This window comes from Oncorhynchus mykiss, chromosome 1 (assembly GCF_057628025.1).
Source record: "Oncorhynchus mykiss isolate SJ-2025 chromosome 1, ASM5762802v1, whole genome shotgun sequence".
In the NCBI taxonomy this organism is placed as follows: domain Eukaryota; kingdom Metazoa; phylum Chordata; class Actinopteri; order Salmoniformes; family Salmonidae; genus Oncorhynchus; species Oncorhynchus mykiss.
The window spans coordinates 61,512,043-61,524,389 of NC_143022.1; the positions used below are offsets into that span (position 1 = coordinate 61,512,043).

Below are 12,347 nucleotides of genomic sequence, written 5' to 3' on the forward strand. Positions count from 1 at the left end.
ATGATACCAAGAATATGCATATCCTTGCCTCTGGGGCTGAGTTACAGGCAGTTAGATTTGGGTATGTCTTCAGGCAGAAATTGAGAACAAAGGGATGCAGCCATAACAGGTTAACACAGTGTCCAAAGAAGGGCCAGAAGTATATAGAATAGTGTCGTCTGCGTAGAGGTGGATCAGAGAATCACCAGCAGCAAGAGCGACATCATTGATGTTTACAGAGAAGAGTCGGCCTGGGAATTGAACCCTGTGGCACCCCCATAGAGACTACCCGAGGTCCGGACAACAGGCCTTCCGATTTGACACACTGAACTCTATCAGAGAAGTAGTTGGTGAACCAGGCGAGGCAATCATTTGAGAAACCAAGGCTGTTGAGTCTGTGGTGATTGACAGAGTCGAAAGCCTTGGCCAGGTCGATGAATACGGCTGCACAGTAATGTCTTTTATCAATGGTGGTTATGATATCATTTAGGACCTTGAGCGTGGCTGAGGTACACCCATGACCAGCTCTGAAACTAGATTGCATAGCGGAGAAGGTACGGGGTGATTCGAAAGTGTCATAAATCTGTTTGCTAACTTGGCTTTCGAAGACCTTAGAAAGGCAGGGTAGGATAGATATAGGTCTGTAGCAGTTTGGTCTAGAGCGTCTCCCCCTTTGAAGAGGGGGATGTCCGCGGCAGCTTTCCAATCTTTGGGGATCTCAGAATTGTCTAGAATGTCATTGTATGGTGTAGCGTCAAGATTTCCCGTCACTGGAACTAAGGGGCTTAGCCCGACCCATGAAAAACAGCCCCAGATCATTATTCCTCCTACAGTTAGCACTATGCATTGGAGCAGGTAGCATTCTCATGGCAACCACCAAACCCAGATTTGTCCCTCGGACTGGTAAAGCATGATTCATCACTCCAGAGAACGCGTTTCCTCTGCTCCAGAGTCCATTGGCGGCGAGCTTTACACCATTCCAGCCGACGCTTGGCATTGCGCATGTTGATCTTAGGCTTGTGTGTGGCTGCTCAGCCATGGAAACCCATTTCATGAAGCTTCCGACGAACAGTCATTGTGCTGATGTTGCTCCCAGAGGCATCTTCAGCGGTCCTGTTCTGTGAGCTTGTGTGGCCTACCACTCAGGTGGCTGAGCTGTTATTGCTCCTAGACCTTTCACTTCACAGTAACAGCACTTACAGTTGACCAGGGACAGATATCTGAAGAACTGACTTGTTATGGAGATTGTGCTTGATTTTATACAACTGTCAGCAACGAGTGTGGCTGAAATAGACGAATCCACTAATTTGAAGGGGTGTCCACATACTTTTGCATATATAGTCTCCACCATGTCAAAGCACATTCGCCATGCTTCTGTAATCACTTTGACTAAACACGGTCTCTTTCTGTACAATACGGCCAATCATCATGTCCTGTGCCCTGGAGTGAGAGATAGAGGCAGCAAGCTCCGTAGTCCACGGGCTCCGGGGCTGCTGGTAGTGGTGTGTTGAATCTGTGTGACAGTACCCAGTGGGAGTGGGCGCCCCTCTGTCCCTCTGTTAATCCTCAGCAGAAAGGGCCTGCATTTAGGCTGCGATACGCTTAATCCGGGGGCCTTGTTCACAAAGGAGCCCAGCACTTCCTCTGGCCTGGGAACTTCCGCTGGGTGGCTGGGGGCTGGCATGGGTTGCCAGTACAAACATGCTACAACCATGAACAACACGTCCACAGAGGCCGAGATTGAACAAACACTGTATACATACACATAGTTGTGCACATGTGTGTACGTGCAAATGCACAGGCAGGCATACACAGGCACACACACAAACATGCAGACAGACACACAAACACTTGTGCATTGATAGTGTCCTAATGTGGCCAATCAAAACAAGCTACAAGCTTTTACCATTTACACAAGGGCCAGAGTGAGTAAACAACACACACACTCACTGTCCCCGCAGTCAGTGACAAAGTCTGAATAGAGTAAAAATAAACTCAGAGGACAGAAAAAAAAGAGATCAAACAGTATTGTGACAGAGACATACCATTAACAAACAGGAAGACAGTGTATGCGTCCCAAATGGCACCCTATTCCCAATATAGTGCACTACTTCTGACTCGGTCCCATAGGGCTCTATGTAAAAGTATTGCGTTCTGGTCAAAAGTAATGCACTATGTAGAGAAACGGGTGTCATTTGCAACATAAACAGTGAAAAGAAAGCCTTTATTTAGCAGATTATTCAGATGTTCCATGGAATTTCCAGGTTGACTTTCATACTGTGTACACAGTTTGTGGGTAGATGCACGTGTCATAGGACCATACTGGTTGATGACGCAGTATCCTACAATCTCAGTTCTGACCTCAGACACTTGTGACCACTCAAATGTACTTTTATTTTGAAAAGATGTGAACCCGTATTCTAAACTACGACACAAGGTATGCTGGCTCGGTATCGTCTTTTTGATTCTACGGCGAAATAAACAATAGTAGGCAGCCGTGTAACACTGACATACAGTATCAAATAAATATAAACTTGGAATAGGGGAAAAAACCCAGGTCTGTCGAATGGACCGATTTCGTTACGTGATAAAAATGTAGCATGTAAATGAGATCCAAATTAAGGTTATTGACCCAGGTAGTTATAGATATGTTTTATAGACCCTATATCTATAGAAGGAGGATATCTATAGTGTAGCCTATGGTAAGACAGGATCAAATGTAAGTGGTCCAAATATAACAAAAACTGCCTTTACTCCAAAAACCACACACACACACAGGGGATGGACGATTGTGCGACTGAGGTCCGGGGGAAAAACGTGGCTAATATGGGAGAGGAACACTGGATCCAATATAGCTCCAGTCAGTGCCAGTGTTTTCTTCCTGGATAATTTGCCTGTCACTCTATAAACCATTTCTGTGGCTGTCTCCCAAATGGAACCCTTAACCCTTTATAGTGCACTACTTTTGACCATACGGCTCTGGTCAAGATTAGTGCACTATGGGATAGGGTGCCATTTGGGACACAAATAGACAGGTCTTAAAGAAAGTGTTTCCCCCCCCCCAAGAGTATGTTCTAGCCTAGTTCCAGATATGTTTGTGCCATCTTGACAACTCCTTAGTCATTTCATTGCAATGGCCATAGAAGTTGGCAAGACAACACAAATAGACCTGGAACCAGGATAGGTTTGTTCCTTTTACTTTCAGTGAGCTGGTTGCTTTTCAAACTTGGCTGCAGAAACAGCCTCTGGAAAACAGCAGAGCGCTGAGCAGGCCTGCTAGACAGATAGATACTGTCCAGGGTCAAACTCACTAACTCACTCCCAGAGTCTGTGGTTAAAACACAACTGTTCTTTGTGTGTTGCTCTAACCCGAGGCTGGCTGTAGCTCTGTCTGTGGTTAAAACACAACTGTACTAAGAGTGTGTGTTTGTGTATGTGTTTGCGAGTGTGTATTAGTTTAACCCAAGGCTAGCTGAAGCTCCTTGGTTTATAGGAGGGCCACACAGTCGTTGCTTTCGGTTAAAGGCACAACAGAAATTACCAACTGTCCCAGCATTAGGAATGGCTTTAACACATCTGCCTTCTAATTGAATTTTCACTTTGATTAGACCTTTGGCCCTGCATGTGTATCGTGGGATAGCGCAGACTTGGGTAGTGTTCATTAGGCACGAAATTAACAGAAAAGAAAAAGGACCGATGCTGGGATCGACTATCTGGATTCTTCCAATAAGAGGTACCTTATTTGTAATTTTCCATTGCAAATTTTTTTTATGTGCCTTAACGAAAACAAGCCTGACCCAGTGTTAGCCTAGCGCCTAGCTCAGAGCTGGAGGCTAGCCTGTTGACGTGGGTCTGGCCTGGCTCTGCTCTGGAGCTGCCTGCCGTTGACACTCTTTTGGAAGCACAGAGGGCCAATTGCATTCATGTTCTGCCAGCTCACATATGACACCTGTCGTCTTGCCCAACTCAAACAAGCCTCGACCACATCATTGTGTGTGTTAGTTTTATACAGTGTCTGTCTGTGCAAATGTACACTTTTATTTGTGCTTGTGTGCACTTTGGAATGGATCGTGCATGCGCCTGTCCTCCTGCATGTGCCTGTCCGTCCATTCAAGGAAATACCTCTAAAACCCCATTCTCACGATCCCTTGCAGGCTGGCCTGTACATGATTTGCATAGAGAGAAAACCACAAACATAAATAAGCATTTGGATATTTCATCCCTTTATTTGTTTGAAACAAAATAATAGTATCAATAATAAAGGAGCAAATAAAGCTATAAATATCAGTGACAGACAAACAAGCATACAGCACACACACACACAAATGTTTGCGTCACAGGAATACAACCAGATCATGTTTATTTCAGTGTGGTTTGTGGGTGTGGCGTGTATGAGCCCAATCCTCAGAGTGAAGCAGCAACTTTCAGATTCTCCTCAACTTCACTGATTCTAGATCAGTAAATAGTCTGATCCCATATCAGTACAGAGGAGAACCATGACTTGTGCTGGGTTAGGGTGAAGATGATGGCTACTGCTGCTTTCCGTGGGGTGAAAGTCAAACATTATGAAATCAAAATTACACTGACATTAATGTTCCCAGTAACCAATATTTCTGAGTCTTAATCAACTGGATTGATAGTTGTGAACTAAATAGACAACATACTTTGTTAAACTGAAACCTTGCGTATTATGGATAAAACTGACATCTACCAAACGTGATTCAGATATAATATCATAGACGAGGCCGCCAGGTGAGTGCAATATGCCTTCAGAAAGCATTCATACTTTTAGATTTATTTCACATTTTATTGCGTTACAGCTGGAATTCAAAATGGATTAAATATGTTTCCCTCTCATCCATCCATCTCTCAACCCATAACGACAAAGTATAAACATGTTTTTAGACATTTTTGCAAATGTAGTGAAAATGAAACACAGAAATGTCTAATTTACGTAAGTATTCACACCCGAGTCAATACATGTTATGAATCATTCTTGGCAACTATTAAGGCTGTGAGTATTTCTGGGTAAGTCTAAGAGCTTTGCACACTGGATTGTACAATATTTGCATATTATTTTTCAAATTCTTCAAGCTCTGTCAAGTTGGTTGTTGATCATTGCTAGACAGCCGTTTTCAAGACAATTTAAGTCAAAACTGTAACTAAGCCACTCAGAAATATTCAATGTAGTCTTGGTAAGCACCTCCAGTGTATGTTTGACCTTGTGTTTAATGTTTAATATTCGGAGCATGTGACTAATACAATTTGATTTGATATTGTCCTGCTGAAAGGTGAGTGTCTCCCAGTGTCTGTTGAAAAGCACAATAAACCAGGTTTTCCTCTAGGATTTTGCCTGTGCTTAGCTCTATTCCATTTATTTTTTTATCCCCCCTCAAAAAATCCCTAGTCCTTGCCGATGACAAGCATACCCATAACATGATGCAGCCACCACCATGCTTGGAAATATGAAGTGGTAATTAGTGATGTGTTGTGTTGGATTTGTTCCAAACATGACACTTCGTACTCAGGACATAAAGTACATTTCTGTGCCACATTCTTTGCAGTTTTACTTTAGTGCCTTATCGCAAACATGCATGTTTTGGAATATTTTTATTCTGTACAGGCTTCCTTCATTTAGGTTAGTATTGTGCAGAAACTACGTTGCTGATCCATCCTCAGTCTTCTATCACAGGTCTTTAAAACAAGTAGTTTAAGTCACCATTCGCCTTATGGTGAAATCCCTGAGTGGTTTCTTTCCTTTCCGGCAACTAAGTTAGGAAGGAGGCCTGTATATTTGTGTGTATTGATACACCATCCAAAGTGTAATTAATAATTTCACCATGTTTAAAGGGATATTCAATATCTGGTTTCTCTCCCCCCCCCCATCTACCAATAGGTGCTCTTTGCGAGGCATTGGAAAACCTCCCTGGTCTTTGCGGTTGAAACTGTGTTTGAAATTCACTGCTCGACTGCTCGAGGGACCTTACAGATAATTAATTGTATGTGTTAATTTGTCCTATTTAGCTAGCTTGCTGTTGCTAGCTAATTTGTCATGGGATATAAACATTGAGTTGTTATTTTACCTGAAATGCACAAAAAATGGACCTCTACTCCGACAATTAATCCACACATAAAACGGCCAACCAAATTGTTTCTAGTCATCTCTCCTCCTTCCAGGCTTTTTCATCTTTGAACTTATATGGTGATCACTTTCATAGTATTACCACGACAACCGGAAACAAAGTTGCTCTTTCAATCACCCACGTGGGAATAACCAATGAGGAAATGGGAGAGGCAGGACTTTCAGCGCGATCTGCGTCAGAAATAGAAAGTTATATTTTAGCCCTTGGCATCGCAGACACTCTTTGGCGCGCGCAAGCAGTGTGGGTGCAATAATTGAATAACACAAATTTCAAAATGTATTTTGCGACGCTCGCGCACCCGACGTGTCTGGTCTGGTCAGCATGTTAGTCGATCACCAAACATTTCTGTAGAAGCCAACGATAAAGTCAGAGGCATGTGTTTTTTTTTTGTTTTGTGCTGTTGGCGGTAGATGCCTCTTTTTTTCAGAAGTCCTTGCGCACCAGGTAGGCAAAATGTATCCATTTGGAATCATTGAATTTGTCTGAAAAGACAAACTTTGCCTACCCGGCAGACATGGAGATCTGTGGCTAAAACGAGTGTGCATACTGCGCTGGCCAATCAGATAGCTCAAATCACTGTGCCTACCTACAGCTTCCACGACCCCAACCACAGCAAAGATTGATACTAGCTTAGGTAAGATGTTATAACTTTTAAAACCATTACCATTAGAGATACTGTCAAATAATACAGCAAATAGCTGCTGTTTTTATGAGTGAGTTCATGTCGAAGTTTTATTCAGCACTGTCAACACTGTTTTAATTCAACACTATTACAAAACATAAAGCACTTCTCTCTACTTCCACTCGCACTGCAGTTGCATTGAATGAGTAGTCAAGTGTATCGATAGCCCTGCGTTTTATAATTATTAGCAGCTCGTTGTCCATTTCAATATCGCAGAGTATTTAACTTTTTCTGGAATTTGAATTTGTGCCCGAGGCACAATCAAGTGGAAGACTGTGTCCCCTCTAAATGGTCAGTCACATCGGAGGAACGCAAAGAAAGAGGGACCGTGAGAGGCGGACCCTCTGCTGCTATCTCCCTCCCTCCGCTGAGACTGATACCATGTTCAAGACAATTGGGAACTCCTAAAAAAAACAACACAGCTGGAGTCATTAAAACTCGTTTTTTCAACCACTCCACACATTTCTTGTTAACAAACTATAGTTTTGGCAAGTCGGTTAGGCCATGTACTTTGTAATCTACAAGCAATTTTTCCAACAATTGTTTACAGACAGATTATTTCACTGTATCACAATTCCAGTGGGTCAGACGTTTACATACACTAAGTTGACTGTGCCTTTAAACAGCTTGGAAAATTCCAGAAAATTATGTAATGGCTTTAGAAGCTTCTGATAGGCCAATTGACATCATTTGAGTCAATTGTACCTGTGGATGTATTTCAAGGCCTACCTTCAAACTCAGTGCCTCTTTACTTGACATTGGGAAAATAAAAATAAATCACAACTCCACAAGTCTGGTTCATCCTTGGGAGCAATTTCTAAACGCTTGAAGGTACCACGTTCATCTGTACAAACAATAGTACGCAGCCGTCATACCGCTCAGGAAGGAGACAACGTTCTGTCTCCTAGAGATGAACGTACTTTGGTGCGAAAAGTGAAAATCAATCCAAGAACAGCAAAGGACCTTGTGAAGATGCTGGAGGAAACAGCTACAAAAGTATCTATATCCACAGTAAAACGAGCCCTATATCAACATAACCTGAAAGGCCATTCAGCAAGGAAGAAGTCACTGCTCCAAAACTGCCATAAAAAAAGCCAGACTACAGTTTGCAACTGCACATCGTACTTTTTGGGGAAATGTCCTCTAGTCTGATGAAACAAAAATAGAACTGTTTGGCCATAATTACCATCGTTTGGAGGAAAAAGGCGGGATGCTTGCAAGCCGAAGAACACCATCCCAACCGTGAAGCACGGAGTGGCAGCATCATGTTGTGGGGGTGCTTTGCTGCAGGAGGGACTGGTGGTCTTCACAAAATAGATGGCATCATGAGGATGGAAAATTATGTGGCTATATTGAAGCAACATCTCAAGACAACACTCAGGAAGTTAAAGCTTGGTCGCAAATGGTTCTTCCAAATGAATAATGACCCCAAGCATACTTCCAAAGTTGTGGCAAAATGGCTTAAGGACAACAAAGTCAAGGTATTGGAGTGGCAGAACTGAAAAAAGAGTGCGCGAGCAAGGAGGCTTACGAACCTTACCCAGTTACACCAGCTCTGTCAGGAGGAATGGGCCAAAAGCTTGTGGAAGACTACCCGAAACATTTGACCCAAGTTAAACAATTTAAAGGCAATGCTACCAAATACTAATTGAGCGTATGTAAACTTCTGACCCACTGGGAATGTGATGAAGGAAATAAAAGCTGAAATAAAATCACTACTATTATTCTGACATTTTACATTCATAAAATAAAAGTGGTGATCCTAACTGATCTAAGACATGGAAATTTTACTAGGTTTAAATGTCAGGAATTGTGAAAAACTGAGTTTAAATGTATTTGGCTATGGTGTATGTAAACTTCTGACTTCAACTGAATATATACTGGTCTTACACCTCGGAAACTCTGACAACTTTCTAGAGCCGACTTTCCGACTTGAAGTTAAATGACGTCATGATTTGCCTCGTTTTTTTCCAGAGTTCCAAGAGTCTTGAAAGCACCATTACAATTAGATGCAGGCACACTATATATACAGAAGTATGTGGACACCCCTTCAAATTAGTGGATTTGGCTATTTCAGCCACACTCGTTGCTGACAAGTGTATAAAATTGAGCACACAGCTCTCCATAAATAAACATTGACAGTAAAATGGCCTTACTACTAAAGAGCTCAGTGACTTTCAACCTGGCACCGTCATAGGATGTCATCTTTCCAACAAGTCAGTTCATCAAATTTCTGTCCCTGGTCAACTGTAAATGCTGTTATTGTGAAGTGGAAACATCTAGGAGCAACAAAAGCTCAGCCGTGAAATGGTAGGCCACACAAGCTCACAGAACGGGACCGCCGAGTGCTGAAGCACGTAAAAATCGCCTGTCCTCGGTTGCAACACTCACTACTGAGTTCCAAACTGCCTCTGGAAGCAACGTCCGCACAAGAACGGTTTCCACACAAGCCTAAGATCACCATGCGCAATAACAAGCGTCGGCTGAAGTGGTTAAACCTGCTGCTATTGGACTCTGGAGCAGTGGAAACGCGTTCTCTGGAGTGATGAATCACGCTTCACCATCTGGCAGTCTGACAAATTAATCTTGATTTTTGTAGATGCCAAGAGAACAATAGCTGCCTAAATCCATAGTGCCAACTAAAGTTTGGTGGAGGAATAATGTTTTTCATGGTCCGCCTAGGTCCAGTGAAGAAAAATCTTAACGCTACAGCATACAATGACATTCTAAACAATTCTGTGCTGGCAACTTTGTGGCAACAGTTTGGGGTAGGCCCATTCCTGTTTCAGAATGACAATGCCCCCATGCACAAAGCAAGGTCCATACAGAAATGGTTTGTCGAGATCGGTGTGGAAGAACTTGACTGGCCTGCACAGAGCCCTGACCTCAACCCCATCGAACACCTTTGGGATGAATTGGAACGCCGACTGAGAGCCAGTCCTAACCACCCAACATCAGTGCCCGACATCACTAATTCTCTTGTGGCTGAATGGAAGAAAGTCCTCACAGCAATGTTCCAACATCTAGTGGAAGGCCTTCCCTGAATAGTGGAGGCTGTTATAGACGCAAAGTGGGGACCAACTTCATATTAATCCCCATTATTTTGAAATGAGATGGTCGATGAGCAGGTGTCCACATACTCTTGGTAAAATAAAAAAGCGAATTATTTGAAAAATATATTTAAATTCATGCTCAGATGTGCCTTGCTACACCAACTGATTTATTTTGTTATCAAAGCTTGAGTTTTGAAATATAATATGGTCTGAGAAGAACAATATTGGCAGGCCAGGCATATAGCCTATATGCTGTGATAATGTACTAGACCTACTGCACAGACTTCATTCCTACACAACTGTTTTTATTAGGTTCATGTCTTAAGTTATGTTTTAAGAAAATTCTGAGCAGTAGATCGCCGCTTGCTTTTTGGCTGCGAAAGTGATCTTGACTGTCCTACAGTAACAAACTAATCAAAATGCTATTGTGTTTTTTTTCCCCCAAAGCCTTCTTAAAGGCAACCAAAATTATTATTTTTGCGATAGCGTACTGTATATGAAATGTATTCATTATACTGTTAGAATGTTGCAGTCAGAATGACTGCTCATTAGCTTGAAAATTGGTCCCTCCAGGCCCAGCGTCTATGCAGAGTCTATGCAAATGAGTATGTGACTTGTTATGCACATTTCTACTTCTAAACTTATTTAGGCTTGCTATAACAAAGGGGTTGAATACTCAAAGACATTTCAGATTTCATTTTTAATTAATTTCTAAACATTTATTAAAACATAATTCCATTCTGGGGTATTATGTTTAGGCCAGTGACACAATCTCAATTTAATCCATTTAAAATACAGGCTGTAACACAACAGAATGTGAAAAAAAGTGAAGGGGTGTGAATTCTTCCTGAAAGCAGGTACATACTTGAATGTGTTGGTTCGGCCTATGTGTAGTAGAGCTAAACTTGGTGAGGCTATTGTAGAGTGAAGCAGTGGAAAGCACTTACAAAGACAGCGGGACAGACAGAGACACGAGCGGATCAAGGTGCAGGGTGGCGGTGGCGCCCCCAGTGGGTTACGCCCGGTATAGCAGGATCCTCTCAGCACAGACCTGGCCCACCAGGCCAGCGTACTGCGCCACCTCCATCTCGTCGTTGGAGCACTTGCGTTTGCGGGCGTAGGCGGCGTAGGGCATGACCGTCCGTCTGTACAGCACCAGAGCACGACCCAGGTCCTTCAGTACGTGTGTGTCACCTGGACAGAAAGACAGACAAGTGGTGAATTCAGTGATGTGAAACGTTCTGAACATTGCAGATAGAAATAGACTGAATTGAGCCGAGATGATTGATTCCATATTCTATCTGACTACAGGTTGAATATTTTCCCGGTGTTTTACAATTGTTTCATCCAGAGAATAAATCTATCACTTTCCTCCCTGGTATTTCCAGCCAAAACCGGACGTGTCATTCTAAAGCATATAAAACCATCGGACAGAATCGTGTGCCATTCTAAAGTTCAAATTATATACAGCAGAGTCAGACAACCATCAGATTTAGTTCCACACCACCAGAACCAACCCATTGAAACGCCCCCCACCCCATGGCCCAACTAGCAAATCATAGTCTGATGTGGTCCTGATAGCGCCAGGGGAAAGGAGCAGGGCCCGTGGGCAGGACATTTGAAATATGTTTGGATAAGAGCCTGATGCTTCCTGAGCGAGATGAGCCCAAAATATCCCAAATGATTGTGCCATCATCTAATAGGCTACATATAACAGCTATACCGCACAACAGAAAAACATAAAAGCCCATAGATGTAGCCTATGGGAAAAATAAATTAAACAAGCTTCAGTAACCTTTTTGAGTGTGGACTATTACTGTAGGCCTACTGTATTGTAATATACTGTATTATATGGACTGGAATAACCATGTTGTGCGTATTACCTACTCTTCCATCTATTGTTCCTTTATTCCTTCTTCGCTCTCAACCGTTAAATTAAATATGTTTCCGTGTCCTTATCTTCATTGTAATTACATGCTTGAATAATATAAGACTAGAAAAAGATGCAGATGGCTTCTCTTCACGAGGATTGAATGTTCATGGGTCTGAATGAATAGCTTACTTGCTTTAGCCTTTCACCATCGCACGCTCTCTCTTCTTTCAAACTCTTTTGGCTGCTTCATTTAACGTTCAACAAACAAGAGCAAACTTGCATCCCTCCTCGAATAGTCTATTAGTATAAGAAACGCTCAAATTTCCAACAAGCTATTCTAGGAGCTAAGGAGGAGAGGGGCCAGTGCAGAGCAGATGCATAAATGCGCAAGAAAACAGTGAACTGTCCAACAATCTTGAACAGGATTATCTAAACTGAACAAAAATATATAAACTCAACATGTAAAGTGTCGGTCCCATGTTTCAGCTGAAATAAAAGATCCCAGAAATTGTCCATAAGCATAAAAAGCTTATTTCAGGTGTTCCTTGTGCTGGGGACAATGAAAGGCCACTCTAAGTGTGCCATTTTGTCACACACCACAATGCCAAAGATGTCTG

General features: G+C 42.5%; 1 protein-coding gene across 4 annotated transcripts in view; it reads right to left on the reverse strand.

Annotated features, from left to right (window-relative positions):
- Positions 1-4,181: 4,181 nt before the first annotated feature.
- Positions 4,182-12,347, reverse strand: part of ate1 (arginyltransferase 1) — a 186,290-nt gene continuing 178,124 nt past the window's right edge. For all 4 annotated transcript variants that reach the window (XM_036980814.2, XM_036980807.2, XM_036980801.2 and 1 more), the window contains one exon: positions 4,182-11,051. In XM_036980814.2, the coding sequence (XP_036836709.1) occupies positions 10,873-11,051 (179 nt within the window). In that variant the 3' untranslated portion in view covers positions 4,182-10,872. The remainder of the gene's footprint in view (positions 11,052-12,347) is intronic.